The 27,232-nt window shown below is 40.4% G+C and overlaps 1 protein-coding gene across 3 annotated transcripts in view; it reads left to right on the plus strand.

Moving 5' to 3' along the window:
* The window catches only part of KCNQ5 (potassium voltage-gated channel subfamily Q member 5), a 255,585-nt gene that overhangs the window by 119,719 nt on the left and 108,634 nt on the right, over window positions 1-27,232 (plus strand). Inside the window, exon 1 of one of the 3 annotated variants that reach the window (XM_081857004.1) lies at window positions 12,933-13,018. The exons of the other annotated variants lie outside the window; for them this stretch is intronic. Coding sequence (XP_081713130.1) covers window positions 12,999-13,018 — 20 coding nt within the window. The 5' untranslated portion in view covers window positions 12,933-12,998. Of the gene's footprint in view, window positions 1-12,932; window positions 13,019-27,232 lie in introns of those variants that run through there. 3 annotated transcript variants of the gene reach the window in all.

Below are 27,232 nucleotides of genomic sequence, written 5' to 3' on the forward strand. Positions count from 1 at the left end.
TTTAGTCACTCGAGTTGTAGGGTTTGGTTCATGGTACAGAGTGCTTCCTCACCAGTCCTAGACAATGGTGAGAAAGTTGGACTACAGTTCCCATCATACCTGGTATCGGCCAAGCTGTCTGTGACCGATGAGAGATAGTGTCCAACAATATCTTCAGCGGGATTGACAAATGTGGTGCTCTCCCATCAGCCCGTCAACATGGCTGATGATCAGGGATGGGTCCAACAGTATCTGGAGAGGACACCAGATTAGCTACACCTGATGCAGATGTTTGAAGGGTTTCAAATCCTTATTAGTGAATTTTCTTGGTCATTTGTTCTTATGGCTAGTATGTATGCAAGCATCCTCTGGACGCTGCTTTAAATTGCTACATGTGACAACTCTTCCTCTTAATGCAAAACAGCTACTTATATGGGTGGGGACTTAAATCTCCTCATAAATCTTTGCATAACTCCATGAAACTGCAGGGATATCCAGTTTACATAGTGAGCCAGTTATGCCTGAGAAATACATGACAACCCAATCCAAACAGGGTTTTCATTGGTCTGCATCAATGAGCTATTTTGGTATCATTCAAACTTGGATTTTTGAGCAAATTCTTTCTTTATAGCATTTTTTGGATAAGAACAATAGAGAGGGGAAACATCTGAAAAACATCATTTGAAATCTCCATCGCCCTATGTTCTTCTGTAATGCAGACAAATTAGTTTATGGTTCAATAATACTGCCTTAAGAAGGAACTTTGAAAAATACACTGAGTTGTTCATCCTCTCTGTATACAGATTATGTATAAAAGATGCTGTGGGAAGGTTAATACCATTGAAGTGATATCTCCCTGGGGAGAGGGAGACGGTGAAAGTGATGAAGTTATTATAAGTCATATACAAAATGAACAAACCGAAGAGAAGTAAAGAGTCCCAAAGGAGAAACTGTGCTAAATATCTGCAGTTTTTCATTCATGTGAGAGTATATGTTGCTATAAAGGAGACTGTAAACCTATTCTAAAAGATGGCTTGCATATTGGTGAATTCTTTATCTGAAGTAGAGGAGCAAGCAAACAAATGTCACACAGAACGTGCTGTCTTCTCTGAGTCACACTGGATGCATGTATATTCAAGTGATATTCCTCAAAACTGGATGGAATAATTCCAGGAACTGGGGACGTTGCATAATCAACGTATACCTACACTGCCCAATTCCACTTTACTTCCATATCCAGGAAACTGTTTGATTCACCAATATGTGAATCAGCTCATAAATAAATCAAGGGAGCACAATTCAACCAGTTTAAAGGATCGCATATCTTCTGAGCTTCCTAAAATAAAAATGGAAAGATATGTTGCATAGCATAATTGCTACAAGTTTTGTGAGTGATATCTAAGAAGCCCCTCTGGGTAAAAGATCAGTCTAATACAGATATATTTTAAAAATATTTTGACAGCCATTATTATGTTGCAGTTTTGTACTATAGCTTCTGGCTTAGTCTGACTTCAATGAGAATTAAGAAACAGCAACACTCTGATATTTTACATCTACTCATTTCCCTGCCAACTATATAAACTTAATATGGAAATAAAAGCTGGAAAGTGGAAGTATATCACACAGTCACTTTGAGGATAGTGTTAAATTATGCCGATTCAGAGGCGACACGGTCTCAGTGGCTGTTTATATGTTGGAAGTTGGAAATTGATTTAGCATCCATTTCTGGAACATGGATAGGCCATCTAAAAGGATCCCTTTAAGATATGACCATGAGTAGTGGTGTGTGGGGAAATGGGGTGGGGGTTTTTTTGGGGGGGGGGGGAGTATCACACAAAGTTTGGTGCCAGTAATTTAGGTTCCATAGTGAAATTTAAGTTCTACGATACACATATGACCGCTACCCCACTACATGTGGCATTTATGAGGAGAATATGGGATTGTAATAATGATGCTTTAAAATCCTGATATCATTGTATGAATGTGGGGCTTGAATCTTAAATCTTGGTGCCACCGTACAGCACCAGCTGTGAGGAAAACTTTGGAAGTGTTTGTTTCCATTTTCACTTGGTTTGACTTTATGTGCAAACCATGAACAATAGTTAATCCGAACAAGCAAGGATTGTAAACTACGTTATGAAGTTTGTTTGGACAAAGCATAATTAAACCTAGTAGCAGTTCCTCCCAATTCAAACGTTATTGACAAGCTGCATTCATTGAAAATGGAAGGAAATGCTTCCAAAGTCCTCCTGATGGCTGCACTGGAGGAAGGGGGGGGAGCATACTAAATCCAAGGCTTCTTCACATAGCACTAAACCATAGTTCAATGCAGCATCCAAACTTAGTCCCAGTCTAATAGCTGTTTACTACACTAGACTCATTAAGCAATGTAAGTAAGTTCCCTCTTGATGGTTTTTAACAGATGACAAGAGTGACATTCAGCAACATTTATTCTTTGCTCACTTATAAGAGGGCTGAAAGGAAAGCTCAGCTGTTTGCCAAAACAGATTGCAAAAGGTTGTTCTTTTCATAAATGCTTCAGAAACAATACGTCCTATTCTTCCAGAAAACATATTTGATTTGATTTGTTTTTCTGCAAAAGACGATACCACCATGACACCTACACTATAGTTCTTTGAAGGATTACACACATACAACATAACATAACTAATGCAGTATTCACAGGAGAGGGGGGAAATTGGGAGCTATCATTATGACAGCAAACTTAGTGTCCCAAAATAGCTACAACAGATCAGGATATACCAGGGTTTTAGATCTTTTCTGATTTTCAAATTTAAAACAAATCACCGTCTCCCGAGTTCAGATATTACATGGAGCTGTGGTTTATTTAAAACTGAAAGTAGAAGTGCAAAAGAGGAGGAGCATGTGACCCTGCGGTTTGCACAGTGGGAAAACAGGTGCAATGCATTTTCCTACCTGACTTAGGACATTTGTTTTTATCAGCTGTAGTCCTGTGCAGTAGGAGCAGCTTGTCCATTGGAGTTGAGCTGCAGCTGTAGCAGCAGTAAGCATCACTGCCCCTTACCGGGGGCGGGAAAAGCAAGGTAATGGCTGCACAGGGACACTAGCAAAGCCAATCCAGCCCTCAAACCAGTGTACCTGTATGGTCCCAGCTTCACTGCTACCTCACCCTTCTCCCTCCTCTTAAGTGGCAGCATCGCTGCTGCCAGGAGGCTATTGCTGTGGCTCCACTCTACCAGGAAAGCCACTCCTGGTGCTCTGAGGTAGAATGTTTTGTATAAGATATATCTAATATATAAACCAAATAAAAACGGCAATGATTTGACTGTATAATACATTTATTTACAAAATACCACTTCAAAACCTCGAGAGTTGGAAGTTTGTTCCACAGTTTAGGTGTTATTTGAAAACACCGCAGGTCATGAGCAGTATTGTAACTCGTGTTCTATAAATGCATTATTAAATACAATGGGTGATATTCAGTGCTAGTCACGCTCAGAGTAGAGCCGCTGAAATCAATGGAATTAAGTAACCGTTTATTTCAACGGATTAGCTCCGAGTGTGACTTAGTTCATTATCACTCAGTGTAAGTAAAATTATATACAGGCCTAATTAGACAAGTAAACAAAGAGCTGTGATTACATCTGCGATATCATTAAATTTTAGTAAATAGCTGTTGGAGGGGGGCAGATTGGGACTGTTTTGCTCTGGAGGGGGGGTTGTTTCCTCAGTGGTGGTTTTTTTTAAAATAATCTTTCTCTCTCTCACTTTCTCACGCATACCAGAATGGTTGTATGCACCATTAGGGGAAACTTTATTTGTATACTTTACACACACACATACACACACACACACACACACCCCTACAAACCTACACAGGACAAATAGCAGCTTTAGAGGGGGTGGTTTTCATTTGGAAGACGGCCTAGAGGGAAAGCTTAAAAGCTTAAAACACACAGACAGACAGACAGAGTTTCAGTTGCTGCTATTTGATAAAATAGAAAGAGATGAGAGTTCTGATCACAAATCTCCACCACCTCCTTGAGTTACGCCCAATGTATCCTTCACTTTGCTCAGATAGACATTTACCATTGTCTCTGTGCTTCCAGAGCACAGATCTGCTTTCCATTTGTATCTTCTGCTTTATGACCTCTCCTGCACCTTTGCAACACTCATAGCCCCATCGTTTATTTTGCTTCCTCTTTTTTCTGTTTGGCCTCTTACTGTCCTTATCATACCCCCTAATAATTTATTATATTCCTGTAATCCTTCTAGTGCCTCCTCTCAAAAGTTCTTGATTGAACCAGTTATAAGATCTGCAGCCCAGTCTAGAAGAAGACTGGAGATATATAGATATAGATATAGATATAGATATAGATATAGATATAGATATAGATATAGATATAGATATAGATATAGATATAGGTTTAGCTCAGAAGTAACGACCAACATTTCCAGTAGGGTTTACTCATGAGTGTATTCAGTGGCTACCACGATGGCAGGGATGGCATTAGCTAGCATGTCCTTCTTCTCCCCTTACATAATTCTAACCATGTGAGTCTCCTGAGTGCCTGAAAAGGGCTATTTTTTCCCAAAGAAGTGTCTTATTTAAAATTCATTTAATTTATTTCAATAGCTGCCTTGAATACTTGATCAGTAAGGCACTATAGAGAAATGTTTAAAATAAATAAATAAACCCCTAATATGAAGTTGGATTGGCTTTCTGCACTCAGTGGCAACTTTTCTAAAAAGCTGCAGTCGTGTGCCAAGAAAACCAGCAGATAATGGACAACATCAGAAGGCGTCGGTTGACCAAAAATGAAAGAATACACAGCAGCAAATGGCAGCACGAGTGAGCTATGCAAGCCAATTCATACATTACTTTAACAGCATGACTTTCAGAAGCTTTGAGTGCCTCGCAACTCAATTTGCACTCCTCACAATTTAATTGCCTGCAATTAAAGTAATATTTGAAGTGAGACTCCAGGTGACCTTCTGATTGGTGAGATCCATGAGTCGCTCTTCGAACATTAATTGTGGGAATCAGAAAGAAGCGTGAGGCACCTGAGCTTCTGCAGGGTGTGTAATTAAAATAAGGCATTAGCCGGCTGTCAGCACTGACGTCTGAGCATTTATGTTGCCCACAACACTTCAGAATTTAGATAACTGTTTTTTTGATCCCTTGGTAAATTCATGTTCCACAGACATAACACACACTTGTGCACATTCTGTAGTTATGGCAGAGACTGGTGATAAAGAGAATACTAAACTATATATTGTTATCATTCCTCTTTCCAAATTTTTCTTGTTTAACTCATAACCATTGTGTAAAGAAAAGATTGGGTAATGGGAGGAGAATATAGCCTTAGGCTGCAATCCTATACATGCTTTCCTTAAGATAAGCCCCACTGAATGGTTTTGAGGGGGGAAGTCTCCTCCACCCATGGAGGCTCTGTGTGTGATTTAAGACCCTGCACAATGGGGGAGCCTCATTGAGCAAAGGAGGGCCCTGCCTCGGCCTTCGCCCTCAAACTTGATAGAAATGACATGCTATGATACGTGGAGCTCGGCAATGTGTCCCCGCTTCTCCTTGCATGTGTGTTTGAATGGGGCTCATGTCATTCTGACCTCCCACATCCTGCCCCCACAGACATTTTCTTAATTGTTTATTATTAAGAGGGGAAGGGTTTTTTTTTTTTTAATAAATAGTGGGAGTAAGGTAAAGGTAAAGGGACCTCTGACCATTAGGTCCAGTCGTGACCAACTCTGGGGTTGCGGAGCTCATCTCGCTTTATTGGCCGAGGGAGCCGGCGTACAGCTTCCGGGTCATGTGGCCAGCATGACTAAGCCACTTCCGGTGAACCAGAGCAGCGCATGGAAATGCCGTTTATCTTCCCACCAGAACGGTACCTATTTATCTACTTGCACTTTGAGCTGCTTTCAAACTGCTAGGTTGGCAGGAGCTGGGACCGAGAAACGGGAGCTCACCCCATCACAGGGATTTGAACCGCTGACCTTCTGATCGGCAAGTCCTAGGCTCTGCGGTTTAACCCACACCCGTGTCCCTAATAGTGGGAGTACTCAAACATTATTTGAATTGTGGAAATTAGAATCGTGGGGCCCTTGAGCTTCCGCAAAGTTTGTAATTAAAAGTAAGGTAAATCCATTGCAGAGTGAGTCTGAACAGGTCCATCATACCAACACAGAGATTGCCATGATAAGTTTGGCAGGTATTTATGTCTGGTATTTCACAATAGCTGATTCTGCATTACAAAAACAAGCCTAGAATCTCTCCAGGCTAGTGCACTGCTCACCTGGAGCAGCCACAATGAGGAAGAGTTGAAATTTTTTACTTCCCAGTATAATAAATGTGGGACGCAGGTGGCACTGTGGGTTAAACCACAGAGCCTAGGGCTTGCCGATCAGAAGGTCGGCAGTTCAAATCCCCTTTACTATAATAAATGCAGTTTGTTGTATCGTCCAAACCTCAGACAAACTGGATAACCTTAACTATGGTTAGTGAAACTAAGCCAGCTACATCAATTATGGTTCAAAATGGAAGCAAATGCTTCTGAACATCTTGCGGCTACACTGGACAAGGTGGAAGTGCACTAGCTGGCAAGAGGAGCAAGGCCAGGCTCATTCACATAATGCTATGTTGTGATTTAGCAAGTGGTGCATCTGAATCAGCCATGTGACTCTACTGTACAGTATTACACCAATTAGCAACTTCAAGCAGCACAAAGCTGTTAATTTTCACCAGTATCAAAACTGTTGCATGAATTATCCAAATGCCAGGATACAACAGCTCATTAGCAGCTCTCTTAATGATGTGTACACAATAATCTGCCACTTTTACTGGTGTTATCACCGCTGGTGGGAATTCCAGACTGAGTGTAAAATACACATCTAGAAAACAGTTTGAGTATGGTAATCAGCTCAGATGTCCATTTGGACACTGAAATTTTCCCCAAGGGCTTTTCATCAATTGATCTAATGCATACATGGAAATAAGCAGTTTCATTTATTTAAAAAACCCAGGGTCCAAGTTATTTAGATTCTGGATCAAGTGATTATATTTTATTTCTTTATTTTGGCAATCAAAGTATGAGTTTGCATGTGTGAATGAATTTTAAACAAACACAGTAATTATTTGATAATGTGCTGCAGATATACTGCCCTATAATTCTTTTTCACTGTTATTATTTGAATAAATTCTACCAGTAGAAGTTGCATCTGAGTATTTTTATCAGCTTCCTTATACCCTGTTTTCTGATTGTTGCTTGACATGCAAGATTTATTTTGACACAACGTTGTTAAATTTTGACACTATAGTTTATCCAACGAGATTGAAATGTCACAGAATGGTACAAAACTGAAGTAAGGAATTAGCTTTTGACATTTTGCAAAGAATAAGAATAATAGGGATCCTGATTTTAAAAGATGGTTCAATATGAAGGTATCCTTTAAGCAAACAATGGCTTTTTAAACATATTTCAGTAGTGTAGCTGTCTTAGTCTGCTGTACCAAAAATAACAGAGTATTGTGGCACTTTAAAGGCTAACAGCTTTATTATGGCATTAGCTTTCATGCATCTGATGAAGTCCACAAAAACTTATCTGATAATAAATTACTTAGCTTTTAAGATGTGACAAGACTCTCAGTTGTTTTTTACCATTTGTTCACTTGCATACACAAAATGTGGGAGACCTTTTCTAACTGTAACCACTGAAATAATTTTACAGAAAATGTCAAGAGATTCAGGCTAGACTAGTATGCCTTAAGTGGACTGATGTGTACAATACTCTGCCTTTGATCATGGAGTTTAATCTGCCTTTCTAGCTCTTTCTAGCTGGTTCATGATCATTGAGCTGAATATTGCAATTATCATGTGACAACCAGGTTACCCATCTTTTGCCCTGCATGTCAGCTATACCAGATAAATCCAGTAATTGGATTAAAAAAAACAACAACAACACAAATGGGGGGGGGAATCCATTAGCATTCTTCTACAAACACAAGCTCTTACACAAGCTCAATAACATCTTTGGATTTTACTTTTCTCACACAGCACTCTAACATGAAATCTACTGTGAATAAAAGAAGACTTCCATACACAGAATGCACCTTGGGATTCAACCCATGATATAAATTTGTAGTATGTTCACATTTGGAATATTGTGTGAAGTTCCAACTAACTCCTTTTTTTAAAAAAAGGAAAAAGGATGCTATAGAGTTGGAAGATACAGAAAAGGACAATTAATATGATCAAGAATATGAACAACAGAGAAATTTTCCATATATATATATATATATATATATATATATAATCACAAAACCAGTTGTGAAGTTCACCCTTGAAGGAGTTTAAGGAGTTGTGTTAAGTCAAAATTTTACTGACTATGCACATTATTATCTTATTTGATATGCTTTTCTCTTGCATCTTCTAAATTAAATTTGAGATGTGAATGAAATTATATTTTTGGATGTTTTTACATTGTGTTGTAGAAATAGTCTGAGGTGCTAGGTTAATCCAAGGTGTCTAGAGTCTGGAGTGTCAGTTGATCCAAGAGAGAGAGAGAAAAGTTCTTCCCACACCACATGCTTCATCAGTGCAGGGTATTATTATAGTCAACTAGCATAATGACCTTTAAAGATGATGCTGATTGGCATGTATCCAGTGGTGGCAATGACCTAGCTCAGGCTTTCTCACCCTGTGATCTGCAGTATGTCTGTAAAAATGCGGTTAATAATTACACTGTATCTAGCACAGCCCACAACACTTGCTACAACAAACAGAAAAAATATTAAATGGTTTGCAAAGACCTTGAGAAATTTTCAAGTGCTTCATGGCAAGCGGGGTTTGGGAGCCAACTGCACTAGCGGAAAGTGCTTCTGCTCTCATAAGGCGGGACACTAAACTTTTGCTCCTGCCTGCTGCAGCCATCTGTGCCATTGCTCATTCTATTCTGGAACCCCCTAACCCTCAGGAGTAACTTTTCAGGGGCGTGGGGAACCGTAATAGGTGGGAGGGGGGATAAGGAAAAATTGAGTGCCCTGCCTTGTGTGATCAGAAATGTTGTCCAATAGTGCAAAGTCACCATGTAGCTTATTTTTTTTAAGGGAGTCATTTAATCTTAAGAGAAATGTTCAAAGATGGCAGTGTTCAGTCTCCAGCAGTGGCAGACTGGGATAAAGCCAGGCTGTTACAGCTTATCCAATACATTCTTAGCTATTATGTTTGACCAATCCTCTCTGCATTGTTGGAAACATAATGCTAGTCTAGTTGAAACTTCGTTCTGATCCAGCGAAACAACACACGTTCATTACTTATGGGACTTCATCTTTTATTTCTCTCATTTCCATTCTTTGATAAGCAGTTGTGTATGCCCCTGAATGCAAACTTAATACAGAGATCCTGGGGAGAGCCATTTGTGACAATGCAGTTTAGCTGTGATGAATGCTTGAGCACAAAGGTTGTGATCATTGGTAATTGTGGCATTAGACTTAATTAGGCAGACCTGAAGATTTCCCACAAGGACTTGGAGGCAATTGCCCTTTGTGGTTGTCAGAGAATAAAAGATGGCAGAACGGTAAGTGGCCCAACTATTTTTTTTATTTAGGTCTTACACTACTATTCTAAGCATTCAGATTAAGCATGGGCACTTCTCCAAAAGAGTTCATTTAATATGTAAAGTGGTATGATTCAGATTTATTCCTCATTTTCTCAACAATATTAAGTGAATAACTAAAGATACAGTAGTAGCCCAAGAAAATCGACACATAAAATAATACGCTTTGCTAGAACATTTGCATTTACAATTCTGTTTTAGCACAAAATCATCACTTGTACATACAACTAACCTGAATTTTTATAGCATATACCATACAGAATTTTTTTAAAGCCCAGCCTTAATGTTAGTCATTAAGTTAGCTGGACAATTTTGTCTGCCTATGTTTGGAGTTCACTTTAGTGCTATGGCATACAACTTTCTGGACAGAAAGAAATAAGCAATGTGATTCAGGTTTGAACCTATCTGAAGAAGTGTGCATGCACACGAAAGCTCATACCTAGAACTAACTCAGTTGGTCTTTAAGGTGCTACTGGAAGGAATTTTTTTATTTTGTTTTGACCATGGCAGACCAACACGGCTACCTATCTGTAACAGGTTTTGTGTGATATGGATGCTTTTAAATTAAAGTGCATCTTCAGATTAAAGTAAGGTTTTGTGAACAAGCCGCACTTACTAGCGGTACAGCTGGTTGTGAATAAACTTTGAATTATTTTGCTAATTGTTTTAAGCATCTTTTAGTTGACAGAACTGAAATAGAAGGGAACGAATCTTCAGAGCACTTTGAGGAGAGATAGGAAGATAAGATTTAAAAGTACAGTAAGCCTAAAATTTGTGCACTTTTAACTTGTGCACATTCTGCTTTGTGCACTTGGCAAAAAATAATAATTAAAAAATAAGAAAGGGGGAGGGCGTCTGGGGAAAAGACTTTGGTAATCCCACCCATCATTGCACCCAATGCATTTTGACTATACAGGCACCTCCCCACTCACACACAACCAGCATGCGCACAACTGCTGACATGCACCCTGTTTTCTGCGCTGAAAGCAGGCAGAGATGGAACCGACTTGCATGCATTCCAGTGACATGAATAGTGGCTGGGAACAAAAACCCCATGTAAGTTGCAGGCTTACTGTACCTTAGGGGGGTGTGTGTGTGTGTGTGTGTGTGTGTGTAGATAGGCTATTTTTTACTACTTCAGAAAAAAATAAAATAGATATTTTATTGTGTGGATACAGCTTATTTCAGAACGTGGGTAATGTGTGGGAATGAGGGCTTCCCAACTCATTATCTTATTTTGAGGTGTTTCGTATGCATTCGGTATGTGTGATGGAAACTTATTCTAACCACACTGAGGTCCCACTTATTTATGGTCTAGTGTCAGTGGCGACATTACAAAAAAAAAATATGATAACCCCTTCACCATATGTTTGTTGGCAATTTGGGGAAAATGGCAGAAAAATATATCCCTGTCTACTCTCCAATTACTCTGCTATTGACTCATCAATACAGAGAGCCCTCCTTAAGTTACGTCCCAAGGGTTATTATCGCATACTGGACTTCTATCCTAATGACAGACCAATCATGTGTTAACAGTTACAACTGGCAATCCAAGATCTGAATATAGAGTGGTTTCAGGTATAACATACTGTATTTGGAAAGTTTTGCATGATCCTGTGATTAAGACCCAAGCAACGTGTGAATTTACACAAATGGAAAACGTTGTTGTTGTTTTTTAACCTGGGCCCAACAGCAAAAGATTTGTGTCAGGAGCTTAGTAAACATGGGATTTGAAAATCTAAATAGCTTGAAGTGTCTATGGGAAACAGACTTGCAGGAGAAAATTGTGGAGGATAAATGGGAAAGGGTCTGGAGGGGAAATAGTTAAACATATCAATATCAGCCAAAACAAGGGAGCTTGCATTACAATTACAGATGGCATTATACACTGGTTCAACTTCCCTGCATCACCTCCAATCAATCTTCCAGTTGTGAAAGAGGATATGAAAATAGAGGAACGTATTTTCATATGTGGTGGGAGTACCCTTAGGCACAGGCATTATGGTTCCATTTTTTTTATTGAAATGAGGAATATTCTTGGAGAAGCTGTTCAAGCTACACCTCAACTGGTGCTATTATCAATATTTGATAGTAGAAATGAGGAAATGAAATTGAAGACATCATTAATTCTTTTATTAGTGGCAGCATGTACTACCATGGTTCAGAAGTGGAAAACATTAGAGGAAACTGGCACTGGAAAATGGTGGCATAACATCTGGAGTATAGCTATACGGGAAAAGCTTGGATGGCATGTAAAACTCTTGTCTGGTAGGACTAAGCCAGAAGCCTTTTGAGCAAATATGTGCACTGGCTTCGAGTTTCAAGAGAGGTAACCATGTTGGTCATTAAGGGGCCACTAGACTCCTGTTCATATTGAGAACGATGAACAAATTTATTATGGAATAAGTTGCATGGACAGAGTCCACTTCGTTAGATATATCTGATAAAGTGTAGTCTGATCTACAAAAAAAATTATGCCATCATAAATTTGTTTGCCTTTAAGACTCTTCGTTGTGGCTTTGAGTTGAACCTGAAGATGGCCATCAAATCAGCATTTTTAAAAAATAACTAGAAGGGACAGACTACTTCCCATTTTATATGCTTTAGTAGAGTTTCATTTTCTATTTTTTATGGTGATGGTTCATTGCTGAAAATAGATTCAATCGGGATACTGGGAAATTGGTTTCTTTGTTTAATAGTTAAAGAGAAAAGACCAGAATGAAAGTGTATGTGTGAATAATACATGACAGTAATTTGGGACATTATTACAGATTGTTTCTGCTAGATCTAGAGGAAGAGATAATTTTGGTTTTGCCTTTTTTGGTTTTTAGCATTGGATCACCTGTTTCTCTATTAGTCATGCTATCAATTATCTTTTCAACCTAGCAACAATGTAATTGCTTTTGGTAACACTCTAATAATGACGCTCCAGGGTTGTCAGCACAAGAATCATTTGTACTTGCCTCGTCTCTATGTTTTGAAACAAGTTGGATTCTGTACCATACCTACTACTTTGCAAAATTTGGGAAATGCACCCCAAAAGTCAAGGAAGTAAATACATGTATTTGGAATGCTGAAATATAGTTTTCCAATTTAAAACAGGTGAGACAAGTTCCCCAGGGCAATATTCCTATATAGTAGATGTGGAATTTATTTGCAGTTCAAGCAAGAAAGAACCTAATAATAGGGCAGGAGTACAATTTTGAAAATAAAAGGCAAAGTTTATTATTATGAAGGACTGAAAGCTGCTCCTACTCTGGAAAAAGTTTCCTTACAATGGAATGTAAACACAGAATTCCCTTTCTCTTGTGATTGTCATGGCAACTGTGGAATGGAGAAATATTAGAGTGAGGAAGAAAAACTTTTCATCTACAGTATTCACTTCTTGTCTTTAACAATTCCCTTATGAACTCAGATGGCATTAGGTAAGAGGCTTCTGTTGACATTATTTAAAATCACCCTGTAGGGAAGCGCTTTAGAGACAAGATTAATACTGATTCAAGAGGCATTTTTATTCTCGCTGTGAATGAAATGCTCTGCTTGCTTGCTTTGCGAATTATTCCTTTGCTAAGAGCCAGTGAAGGAGGAGATTTTTCTAAGTTTAATTTGGGCAGATTTGCATGAGTAATTTAATGAATTGTCCAAAAATGAACCAATCGGGCCTCTATCACCTAATATGCAAACATATTACCATGTGCAATTATAATACCGTGTGAAATCAGTCCTTAGTTCAGGTATGTAAACAATGGAGTTGATTGTATAATCAAGATTCAGAGCTTGTTGTCTCATGATGTTAGTTCTTAAATGAGTGCTGATTATATATGTAACTGTCTTATACTGAGTTGGATCATTGGCTCAAGTAGCCCAGTCTACTATGACTGATGACCGTAGCTGTCAAGGGTATTATAGGAGCCTTTCCTAACTGTCGTACCTTAGATTCTTTTTCAACTGGACATCTGAAGAACTGAATTCAAACATGCCTCATGGTTCAGTGGAACTTAAAAGTAAGTGTTTATATGATTGGAGACTGAATATTTAAAATGTTTTTGTATTATCATATACATACTATTTACAGTGCTTCCTATTGATTTGTTCACCCACTGTAGTTTTCACATTTGGTAGGGGGAAATGTCTCCTAGGTTTGGATAAAACTAAAAGGGGAAAAAAATATGTATTCTGTTTGACCGAGTTTGATGTACAGGCAACAGAGCTCAAACATGATGTGGGAGTAGCAATTTTGAGCTAAAATTAAAGCTTGTAGTTGATTAATTACACTGATTAATGCATTAAAGTTTGCAACCCCACTTCTTATCTGTATTTTCAGAAAGTTGAGTTGATAGAAATTTAAGTGATGGATTTGGCTTGAATTGTGCTGTAATCGTCCAAATCTCTGTCCATAATGAGGTCAAATTCTAGCCCTAAGAAATGTTATTTCAACTCCCACTGAAATTAGTGGGAGTTTTGGACATCCAACTGTAGGCAATCTGGCAAATTTTAAATTACTTATAATAGAAGACAAAAAGAACAGTGTGTCACATACACACACAGAGAGAGAGAATGAATATGGATTGTGGATGCAAGATACTCCTGCATTTTCACCACAAAGGAAATCCTTAGAAAAGACATAAATACGTTTGGTGTGCTCTGCTTAACATCACATTATTAGAAAACCGCTACATAAATTACATTAATAGAATCAGCCAAAGATTAACATCTCTTCCTGTATTAAACTACTAATAGTAAAAGGCATGGCCTTCATTTAGACAATGAAATGAAAAAGATTTTGTAGGGGCTCAGAAAGATGCTGGGGGGGGGGAGGAAAACTTAATAGAAGAGCTATTCTCTCCCTTCACGGAAGGGCTATTTTCAATTTCTCAGTATCCCACTGCTAATACTCAGTTTTCAGGATTATTAATTACATATTGTGTTAGCTCAATTGCACTTAGACAGCTCATGTTTACATTTGCTTGCATATGGTTTCTTGATTTTATAGGTTTCATTTCTGCTTCTTTGGTCATGGCTACTGTCAGCACTGGCCCACCTGCGAAGCAAAGTAAAGCAGTTGCCTCAGGCAGAAGCCCCTGAGGTGCCACCCCAATGGGTGCCCCGCCACCTCCACTTCTGGTGGAGAAGCGGTGCCAGCATAGGCACCAACTGCTAGTGAAAATCTCATGCATTTTCTTTTCTATAGATAATTAGAAGACCCTCTGTGGCAATTTAACCCTTACCATTTCCCCTGTACTGCTTCCCCAGCGTAAATCATTCCTGTGCTGCTTTTATCTTCATGTGGGAAACTTGCAGATACTATACCTGCGTTTACTCCCACCCCCACCACAGAGGTGCCAACACCTCCCCTGACACCATTTCCTCAATCTTCAAAGCAGTACTTACTAAAATGAAATGAAATTTAACAAGATATCCTTATCATAGATCCCTTGCACCATGCCTAGTTTGAACCTGTGACTCTCTCCACATGTTGTTTACTCCAGTCCCCATCAGTCCCTGCCAGCAATAGGCAATAGTTGGGATGATGGGAGTTGTAGTCCGCCCTGAGATCTATGGGTATAGGGTGGTATACAAATTTAATAAAGAAATAGTAGTAGTACAACAATATCTGGAGGGCCAATGTTTTTCCATCCCTGATGTAGTTAGGTGGAATCTACACACATATAAAAAGACACTGTGAAAATGCTTTTTTTAAAAAAAAATGTTTTGAAAAATACATTGAATTTTGCATAGCCATCTAGTGTCATATTTGTACAGTGGTACCTCTGGTTACTAACGCTTCTGGTTACGAGCTACGCTAACCTGGAAGTAGCTGCTCCTGGTTGTGAACTTTGCCCCAGGATACGAACAGGAGGCCCCATTAGTGAAAGTGCGCCTCAGGATAAGAATGGTTTCAGCTTAAGAATGGACCTCCGGAACAAATTAAGTTCATAACCAGACAGTGGCGTAGCGTGGGTTGTCAGCACCCGGGGCAAGGCAAGTAATTTGTGCCCCCTAACCCTGGATTTGCGCCCCCTAACCCTATCCCTATCCCTAATCCCCAGATGTTGCGCCCGGTGCGGCCGGCACCCCCTGCACCCCCCACGCTACGCCACTGTAACCAGAGGTGCCACTTTACAACACATTTAAAACGTTTTATTTTTAGCTGTGTAGCTGAGTCCTTAGGCAGCATTCTGTCAGTTGCACAGGAAGGAGGGATTGGATATACCTTCTGTGTCAGTTGGTACATGTGTATTTTATTTAAAACATTTGTATGCTGTCCTTCATTCAGTTCATATTCTAGTAATAATCACCAGCCCTTTAGTCACAGTTAGTCGTCAGATTTAAGGAGGAAGCAAACAAATACGGAATATTACGGTTATGTAATAGAACGAATTAGAAGTTGCCAAATATATTGAAATCAGTGGCAAACTATCCATGAATGGATATAGGTTGCATATAGGATTATTAGCCCTTTTCTGTTGGTAATTTGATTTGGGCATGAATTGTACTGCATACAAATTATGCTCTATAGTATACAACTTAAATGCAAAATGTTTTTCTGCTGCTGATTCCAATGCAACCTTCAAAATAATTATTTTACCTTATATTGGGGTGGGGGTAGAGAAACCATCCAAGCTCTTCACGGTCTGGTATTTTTAAAGAGAGGGGGCTGATAGAATCAGTCTTTGTAGTCCTCTGTCAGGATGTGCAAGATAAGATCATCTTACAACTGAGGATTTAACTGATAATCTTCAGTGGGTCTAAAGGACTGTAGGGAAAAGAACATATAGGAGGAATTTCTAAGTACATCAGATAATAAATGATATGTCTGTAGAGTAAAACACCATTCAGTGTTGTAAGTATAATTCTGCTGGCTTTGTTCCCACTCTCTAAACAAACAAAACACAAAACAAATAGTGTTTATCGAGTCTGCCTTGTGTGTCAGATTTCAGTTTCAAATAAACTATTTTCATTTATTTAAGACATTTATTCCTTAAATAAGGCATTCATACCTTTAGCCAAAAGGGCTCTCAAAGCAGATTTAGATATTTCAACAATAGGCATTATCGGACTAGCGGAGAAGGAGTAATGATAATGATTTATAGGGGAAAATAAACACCTTATATTTATAAATAACTGAAGAAAAGACATTTAATGTTCCTGCACTCATACTAACAGCATGTAGTAATTACCATTTCCAGTAATGAAATTAGCTGGCACACCACAGAGGCCAAGACTTAGCTGTCTTAGAAAAATCAGGAGATCATTAAAGCAGGCTCTAAACATGTTCTGCCCCATTTATTTTTTTAAAAAAGAAGAATAACTCCTCTAACTTTGCATTCTCTCCCCAGCCCGGAATACGTTGTATTTGCATTTAATTTTAGAACCTATAATGCTACTTACTGTGAAACTGCTTTTGCATAACTCTGAGATTCATTCTGTTTACAGAACCTACCAAATAGTATTTTCTCCTAATTCAAAATGTTTTAATAACTTTGCACAAACATCTCTTTCACCCCATCTCTTGATTATACTGGGGAGTGACCAAGAGACACAGCACTGTCAAATGTGGGCTGGCCTTGACTCCTTAACTGTTTCAGTTATTTGGAAAGATTCAGGCTATGGATGCTGCCAAAAACCAAGGCCCCATTTTACGGCAGTCATACAATACAAGCTGCAGCTATGTGGCTCTTTCAGGTGATATGATAACTTCCGCCATACCACAAGTGCAGAATACTATCCGAATGAGCACGCTTGTAGCTGCCTTATGCCAGCTCATACTGTTTGGAGCATCTAGCCCTAGCACCTTGACTAGCAATGCCAGAAGTGCCAGGAAGAAGACTTTCACACCACCCTTCTGTCTGATATCCTTTAACTGGAAATGCCAATCACTGAGCCTGAGCTCTTATAGGCTGAAATGATGTTTTACAACTACGACTAAGCTATGGCCCTTCCCACCTGAGGCCTCTGGTGCTAGCATTCACATTGATGTTTACTACAGTGCCAGTGTGCTCCCACCACTGGCTTTTTTAAAGCCAGGTTCACATGACATTAGCCACAATCCATATGTGTACCTGTAGCTTTTAGAGAAATACTCCTCTTTGAGGTGCCTTTCCTCAAACCAGCTTCCATCTGATTCAGAAATGGAAGCCACGGTTCCATTGTGGTGTGATACGACTGTGGCTTTTGTGTGATGTCGCATGTGCCGATGAAACCTTCACTTGGTGTGCGGAAAGAAGTCACCAGCCCGCATCCCCCTCTTTTGTGAACTGTGGCAGAAGAAAGTGGCTTGGAAATGCAGTGGGGGGAAATGACCTCACTGCGTTTCAAGGTGCAAATGTGAACATAGTTTTAATTTAAGCATACAGTATGGGAAACTAATATTCCTGAGGCTTGCACATGTTGGTGTCGGAATATGGAGCCCAAATTATGTATTATGTAAATCCAGCTGCACACGTTCTCAAAGAGTGAGGTTTGCTGCAACAAGTTGTGTGTCGAGGTCCCCAAGCCACCCCTCACACAGAATTTTTGTTTAAGGTTTTTGGCATAATTTTGGCCACAACTTTATTTAAATACACAAATGTGAGTGGTTGCTTAGGCATTGGTTACGACTATCTGTCCTTGCCCCAGGGACAGAACTGACTTCTGGATTCCGGCGGAAGCCAGCTAGGGAAAACAACATTGGGGAGAAATGAAGCTGGGCACCAGACCCTCACCTCTCCCCGCATGTTCCCAGGGGCTCCATGCCAGGGATTGGGCCGAAAGCATGACAAGCCCCTGGATTCCTTTAACGGAATTCCCTTGCAGCAGCAGCATTGGAGGGGTAGGCACTTACCCCTCCACCAACCAATTTTTTAACCAATGCCTAACTGCAAACCTTACAAGTTGTGATGATTTGCTACGCAGTAGGCAAAAGCCAAATGGACAAAATTCCTACCAGACCCCTGCCCCAAAAGCAGACAACCCCATGACAGGCATAGCAAGGTCAAAGCAAGAACCCCCAGCTCAGGGAGGGTGAGCGAGTGATCTGGTGCACACAGCAAAAGCGGACGCCCAAAGCTGTGTGTGTGGTATTTAAAACCTTGGGCCCCACCCCCAAATTGGCAACATCAAATTCTCCCCATAAACTCAATGTGGCCATCCAAATGGATCTGCCCAGCAATAGTGGGGGGCCCTGCTAGACCCCACCGCAACACGTGTTCTCTATTAGGGAGAACACGCTTTCCCAGCATATATGGTATATGAAAAGCTAAAGGTGATACTGTGGTTTGTAATTCCACTAGGTACTGAAAACGATTTGGGGTCATTTCCACTATACTCAAAAACAAATTGCACCTGTTAGGTTCAGTGGGCAAAGAGTGCAGTTCTCCTGTTACCTGCAATAGAATCTCAAGACATTTGCTCAAGAGTTACCCTTCTGAAGATGTAAGGATAATTTTATAAGAAGCAGTTTGAAAATTGTACATCAGGTCTTCACACATAAAATAAAGGTTGATTATGGATTTAAGTTTTGATTGGGGCATTTCAGTAAGAAATATAGCTTAATTAAGACACAAAATTATAGTGGAAATTGTGTGTGTGAAGTTTCAACAGGGGAAATGTAACAAAAAGATCATTGGGTTGTTGTTTTTAAAAAATGCAGTTTTAAAAACTAAATAAGTACATTGTTTTGAATCTCTGAAATTATGTTTTTAAACTATAGTAGCTGCTGCTTTTGACAAGAAATGTATCCTCTGTCATTCTCATTGCCATTTTTAAAAAGCGCACCATGGGTGGGATTCAACCTATGAGTCCCATCAGCTGAAGCGCTGTGCAAGGACTTCTGCTTGTGCAACTGGGCTTTTCCCCCTTTCTTTCCCCATGCCCCCCACAATTGGCTGTGCAGGGAAGACCCCCTGGAACACATAGCAGGGAGACTCTTCCATCTGGCAAGCCAAAATGCTTGGTTTGATGGAACAAATGCCTTTGTGTAATGTTGAATTCCTTCCCATTACTTTGCAACATCAAACTTAATATACTGTTTTTCTTACTAGAGATGTCCAGCTTTGTGGGTTTGCTCTTGAAGACAGTCTGGAAACTTTAATAGGTCCATAATGTTCCGGCAGGGAAGTGGGAGAATGGGACATAATACTCCAGTATTTTACCAACTCCACTGCAAAAAAATTATTCTGGGCTCACTTCAAGGTGCCCGCTTAGAATTATAAGGCCCTGAACAGCCTGGGGCCAGAGTACCATTGGAATCACCTTGTCCCATGTGGTTCAGTTGGTTAGAGTGTAGTGCTAAGAACACCAAGGTTGCAGGTTCAATCCCTGATGGCTCCATATGGAAGTTGGACTAGATGATCCTCAAGGTTGCTTCCAACTCTGCAATTCTGTGATCTATGGACTTGTCCAATAACTCAGCTCTGTTCCAGAGGCCCTCTTCCATATCACCTGGGGTACAGTCGGTGCTCACAATTCTGGTGCTCAGATTTTTGAAGTGTTTGCCTAGAAAGGTGTGCTTGGCCTTCTTCATGGGTAATGAAAATGACTGTGTCCCACTGAGTGTTCTCTCTTTTTGGCTTCTATTGTGTTGTTTTTTTATCTGCTGCTTTTTACTGCTTTTTTTTTTAAAAAAGATATTTATTGATATTTACCAACAGAAAAAAGAAAGTAATTACAGAATAAAAAAGAAAAAGTTACAAATACAAAAATACAAAAGAAAAAGACAAAGTACCTGAAAAGTGAAAAAGAAAAAACAATTAGAGAAAAAGAAAAAAAATCAATCTTTTCATATCTTATATTTTGTTTACATGTTTCCTGACCTCCTCACACCTCCCTTTTTCGTATTCCAGTTGACATGATTGGTTCAGCAAATCCTTTCCCTCTTTGTTTTTATCTTAATTCTATATCTTAACATTTACTGCTTTATTTTTAATGCTGTGCTTTTATGTATAACAGTGTGCTTATAATTGGTCACCACAATCTTGGCGGACTGGGACTTTCATCCATTCACTTGGTCCTTTGCAGCAGTCATTACTGAGATGGTCTCCATAACTATATATATATATATTTCTTTTCGGTGAGAAGCCAGCTGCTTACACAGTACTTCTCCCTCCCAAAATCAGATGTGATTTATTACTGAGCACGGCTGTGTGTGCAGCAACTCTAATAGGTTTAGTAATAGCCTAACTGCATTTTCTGCTTAATCGCGTTAGTAGCCATTTTAGTGTTTAATTACCTTTCCAATGTCCATAATAGGAGTAGCATTGTTAACATATTACATTTTAAATGAACCTGAAAAATTCAGGTCATCCTCCTTAGTAATGATAAGACTTAACCGTTCCAACAGAGGGGATTGGCTTGAACAATTATACCTCTACTAATTAAAGCTATTTTTGTATCACTGAGCATGTAAGTGAATGGCCTAACGAGCGTACATCCTGAGACTTAAACCATAATAGTGATTCCTCCTCCTTTAGAATACTAAAACCAGACATGATGCAGGAAATCCATTTTATTTTATTTACTTTAAAACAGGCACAGGTTGGAACAGTTTTGATCACCTCATTGGTACTGGGCAAGGGAGTCCTTTCCCTAATCTAAATCTCACCTCCTAACTCTGCTGGTGAAAAATACAGGAATAGATGCTGTGCTTTAGTAATTATGGAAAACATTTACCCACAATCCAGTAGCCATTCATGTATCTGCCATCACTCTTAAAAGTAGCTTCTGTGATTCTATGAACCTCATTAAAATTGTGCCTTGACTGTACAGTGCGGATGAACTGCTGGGTGGGGAGGGAGTTTATATATCTTTAAGTTAACCCTCCCAGTAAACTCCTGCTGCCACCATATACCTTAAAAATAAACAATTCCTTAATTACTCCTCTTTCTGTAGTAGCGTGGTTACTATAGTGTCGGTGTGAGAGACCCATAACTGAGACCTAAGACTCAGCTACATTTGTTAAGATAAAGCGCTTTATGTGCGTTATAATGCTGTGACACCAGATGGCGCTGTGTAGTCCCGTTTTTCGCCAATGGGATTTCCCTGTATGAACTTTACAGCGCGTTTAACTGAATCGCTTCTTTCATGTGTCTAGATCTAGTCAGAGCTTAAACAAAATATCAAAACAATAAAGATTAATAAATATGTGATTACTTTAAAGATCACATGAAAATATATCATTGTTAGACGTTGCTACAGACTTAAATTTTAAAACTTCAGATGTTATATCTTAAAGGTAAAGGGATCCCTGACCATTAGGTCCAATCATGGCCGACTCTGGGGTTGCGGCGCTCATCTCGCTTTATTGGCCGAGGGAGCCGGCGTACAGCATCCGGGTCATGTGGCCAGCATGACTAAGCTGCTTCTGGCAAACCAGAGCAGCGCACGGAAACGCCGTTTACCTTCCCGCTAGGTTGGCAGGAGCAGGGACCGAGCAACGGGAGCTCACCCCGTTGCGGGGATTCAAACCACCAACCTCCAACACGCCTCACAGACGTGGGGATACAGGGCATAGCCCGTAACTGGTTGCGCTCTTTTATCTCTGGTCGGGGACAGAGGGTGGCACTAGGGAGGGAAATGTCGTCGCGCCACTCCTTGGTGTGTGGAGTGCCGCAGGGTGCAATTCTCTCCCCGATGCTTTTTAACATCTTTATGTGCCCCCTTGCCCAGATTATCCGGAGCTTTGGGTTGGGCTGTCACCAATATGCTGATGACACTCAGCTCTATCTGCTGATGGATGGCCACACCGACTCGGCCCCGAACACACTGACCAGATGCTTGGAAGCTGTGGCTGGATGGTTTCGTGGGAGCCGATTGAAACTAAATCCTTCGAAGACAGAGGTCCTATTGCTAGGTCGGGATGGCATGGGGATGAGGGACCAACTCCCTTCTCTTGCGGGGGCCCAATTAGTGCCATTGCCTTCCGTTAAGAGTTTGGGTGTAATCCTTGACGCCTCCCTTTCCATGGAGGCGCAGGTTACAGCAACAGCCAAGGCGACATTTTTCCACCTTCGCCACATCCAGCAGTTGGTCCCTTACCTTTCCCGCCCTGACTTGGCCACAGTGATCCATGCGACGGTCATCTCCAGGCTTGACTACTGTAATTCGCTCTACGCGGGGCTGCCCTTGAAGCTGTCCCAGAAACTCCAGCGGGTACAGAATGCTGCAGCGAGGCTCCTCACGGGGTCTCTGCCATGGGAGCATATTCACCCAGTGCTTTTCAAGCTGCACTGGCTCCCGGTGGAGTACAGGGTCAGATTTAAGGTGCTGCTTTTGACCTTTAAAGCCCTTCACGGCCTAGGACCCTCGTACCTACGGGACCGCCTCTCCTGGTATGCCTCAAGGTCCATAAATAACAACACCCTAGTGGTCCCAGGCCCTAAGGAAGTTAGATTGGCTTCAACCAGAGCCAGGGCCTTTTCAACTCTGGCTCCAGCCTGGTGGAACGCTCTGCCTCATGAGACCAGGGCCCTGCAGGATCTGATTTCTTTCCGCAGGGCCTGTAAGACAGAGTTGTTCCGCCTGGCCTTTGGCTTGGAGCCAATTTTATTCCCTCCCTCCCTCTCTTTCTTTTTTCTTTTCCTTCTCCTCCTGCGATGAGGCTGCATTTTAATATTTTAATGTTCTGTTATTTCATTTATTTATTTATTTATTTAAATAATATTTATTAGAAGTTTCCAATTACAAAAGAAATAAAAAGAACAAAACATCCCAATTTAAAATCTTATTTTCAGTAACATCTTTCCAGGACTTCCCCTCCCCTCCCCCTCTTGTATTCCAATTTTTACAAATAAATTCAGCAAATTCTTATCCCAGATTTTGAACTTATTATCATTAGCCCAGTTTTAAAAATATTTTCCCATCCCCTAAAATCGACCTGTTCCCTTCCGCGCGTTCCCTCCTTTAATATACAATACAGATTAAAATAATCAAATATAATTAATTAAAATAAAATTGTAAAATATAATTAAGATAATCAAATATAATTTTACGCCCTTTGGATTCCAAATTTCCCTCCCCCCTTTCCCGGTTGCGTTCCCAATGTTCATCAACGTCTGATGTCTTCCTGGAGCTCCCACATCTATCTAGGCCATAGTCCTTTACCAGTCATCTTTAATTTCAAATGTCCAATCTTGGAAGGAGTCTATCTCAAAAAGGCCCATTTCTTCCATCCAGATTTTTATATTTAGGAGTAAAAACTCCAATTTTATTTCTTAGACTTTTCAAATCTGGATGTCCCAAATGTTCCCACTTCCAACTTTATCCAATTCTGGTTGTTCTTGTTGTTCTTGTTAATCCCTCTCCTCCTTTTTTTTTTTTTTTCCTGCTCTCCTGCACAAATGTTCTAATTCCAAAAGCTTCTAATTCCTCTGCAGAGGCTCTGTTATTCAGGAACAAAACATTATGCCAAGTCCCTTCCATTCTTCAATAGATAAATCTATTGTCTCCTTTAATGTGTAGACCTCTGAAGACAAAATAGTGTTCCATTCCTGCAGTTTCCCAGGAGATAAAAAGTTCTATTCAAGTTCCAAGCCAACAATACTTGTAATATCCCTCAGCTCCTCTAGGTGGATTGCAATAACTCAGTTCCCTTCCAGATCACGCCCACCAGTCAAAATAACTTGTTATTCCTTGTTTTAAGCAATTTGTATCCAATTTATAACAAATGTAACCGGCAAAGTCCTCGTAACAAAGTTCTCATTTTTGTTCTTCCGCTTTGACAGCTCTTTGACAGCTGTCAAAACCTCTCTTTCTCTTCTCCCGGCGCTCTCACAAATCGCTCCCAGGATTCCGGGGGGGGGGGGTTGCTTTTTAATTCAATTCCACTTTTCTCCTCCAGCTCAGTCTTATAATTTTCCATCGCGAAGTTAGTAACTTTGTCAAAATAGGGTTGCGCTCGATCTTAGTTGTCAAATCCTTTACTTTAACTCCTCTACGACGGGGGGGGGGGCTGACTTCCTTTTTGCGCCTCCCCCGCTAGCTCCGAATTTTTTTAAAAAATTTATCCCCCTTTTTAGTCCAGGTTCCAATTACTCACGGGTTATTCTTTTAAGTCCAAATTTTCAATAGAAGAAGTCAGCGCTCTCCGTCGAATGGCATGCGGCTTCGCTCGGCAGGGGAAGCGGAGGACTCAAAGCACCCCCCCCCTGTCACCCATTCCGCAGCCTTTAAAAAGGCTCCTTCGCGGGTCGGGGGGGCGCAAAAGGTGCCAGCCGAGTCACCATGTCCATGGGTTTCAGCGCCCATGGTTTTTGAGGGTCCCCGTGTCGCCGGCGCGGTAGGACCCAGCCCCTGCCGAGCAGGCTCCCTCCGGAGCTCGGAGGGAGTCCGCCATTCGGCGATGGCGCCAACCCGGAAGTAATGTTCCATTATTTTAATGTTGTATTTTATTTTTGTTTTTAAGTTGTAATCATTCATCTTGTTTTTATTATTGCTTGTAAGCCACTCTGAGCCCGGCCTTGGCTGGGGAGGGCGGGGTATAAAAAAATTATTATTATTATTATTATTATTATTATTATTATTATTATTATTCTGATCGGCAAGTCCTAGGCTCTGTGGTTTAACCCACAGTGCCACCCGCCATCCGTTGTTATATCTTACTTACTTTTAAATTGATTAAATGTATCAAATAAACAAAGTACCTTATTGCCATGAGTCCCAAGGTGCCAACAGTCTCAGGGATGGCATGGGAGGCTGAGACAGATGTGGGGGAACAGGATGATGACATTGGGAAGTTAGACTGGGAAACAGGGGCTGGAGGAAACAGATACACCCCTTTCTCATGATATGGCTGCTCCAGATGGGGAAGCAGGACTCCCACTTCCCCTCTTCCTTCCTGGGGAGAGGGGGGAAGCCAGAGGGGAAGCCAGAGTGGGTGTCAGTTTAATATTTTATTTCATAAATGTTGTAAAAGGGGAACAAGATTTTTCAAAGTGTTCTTTGTTCTGTCTCCCTTCCCTATCATTTATGTTAATTTAGACTTCATTGTAATATACAATGTTTTATTGTAGGAATAGTGGGTATATGTCATTTTGCAGCTAGTAACATTCTTGCAGCTATTAATAAATTCCCTACTAAAATGCATTGTTCTAATATTTCATACTACCCAGAAGTATTACTATAGATTTCAAAGGCAATGAATAACCAATCACAGTTTCAGTATTTTTAATAAGCTTTGCACAGTATTACTTTACCTTTTCACAGCTCCACGGTGTATGGAAGAAATCGTTTCCAACATCAGTTGCAAATTATGCCTTATTTAAACTTTGCATAGCTACTAAGGAATATGTAAGTCATCATCATCTAGTTAACCCTCTGTTTAAAAGAACGGCATTAATTCCTCTTCTATCTATGCAAGCCGGCACTCACAGAGCAGGGTTGGTTTCTCTAGTGAAGTCTTTTCTCAGGTTCAGCACTTAGTGACGAATGCTCAGCCACAATAAGGTATTCTTTCTGAAAAGACACTTTCATTTGTATCAGGACCACTATGCTGGTTTTAGAGTTCCAGCTCCCTGCTTGCTGAAGCCTCTCTGCTTCCTTAAGCACAACTCTTCTGAAACCGTCTATCACTCTATATCATTGAGGATGAATGCTCAATAAAGAGGTTGTTTGGAAGCAATGCCAATAGGGATGCAGGATAAATTACGTTCACATTTAAAGGCAGTTCTACCTAATTTGCAGTTTCCAAAATAATACACAAACCAAAACACAACCATTCTTTGAAATTCACACTTCTTTGAATTTTGCAATGCAATTCTCCAGGGTACAAAAATGCGTATACTAGGGTAAAACATCATACAAATATGCATTATATTAGGGAAGATTGCTTTGCAAATATGTAGATAATAGGCAATATTGCAGACAAGCATGTATTTATTATGAGAAATACAATAAAATGCTGGTGGTTTGTTATTAAAAAAAACAAGTAGAAAACTGATATGAAATGTGGAGATCTGAACTTAAGATAGGAAAATAGAGAAACTGAAAGTGACAGATTCATTGATAATAATAATAATAATAATAATAAATTTTATTTATATCCCGCCCTCCCCAGCCGAAGCCGGGCTCAGGGCGGCTAACAACAATCAACAATCAAACAATCAAATATTCACACATTCTAAAAATATTACATTATAAAATCAATTAAAATCAAATTAATGGCAACTAATTAAGCAAGATTCTAAGCAGGTTGCCAGAGGAGGGAGTCAGGCTGCGCCCTGACCAAAGGCCTGGTGGAACAACTCTGTCTTGCAGGCCCTGCGGAAGGATGTCAGGTCCCGCAGGGCCCTAGTCTCTTGTGACAGAGCGTTCCACCAGATTGGAGCCGCAGCCGAGAAGGCCCTGGCTCTAGTTGAGGCCAGCCTAACCTCTCAGAGGCCTGGGACCTTGAGGATGTTATTATTTGCAGACCGTAGGTTTCTCTGTGGGGCATACCAGGAGAGGCGGTCCCGTAGGTACGAGGGTCCTAGGCCGTATAGGGCTTTAAAGGTTAAAACCAGCACCTTAAACCTGATCCTGTACTCCACCGGGAGCCAGTGCAGCTGGTATAGTACCGGTTGAATGTGATCTCGCAGCGAAGACCCCATAAGGAGTCTCGCCGCGGCATTCTGCACCCGCTGGAGTTTCTGGGTCAGTCTTAAGGGCAGCCCCACGTAGAGCGAGTT

This window comes from Podarcis erhardii, assembly GCF_964252035.2.
Source record: "Podarcis erhardii genome assembly, chromosome: 3".
In the NCBI taxonomy this organism is placed as follows: Eukaryota; Metazoa; Chordata; class Lepidosauria; order Squamata; family Lacertidae; genus Podarcis; species Podarcis erhardii.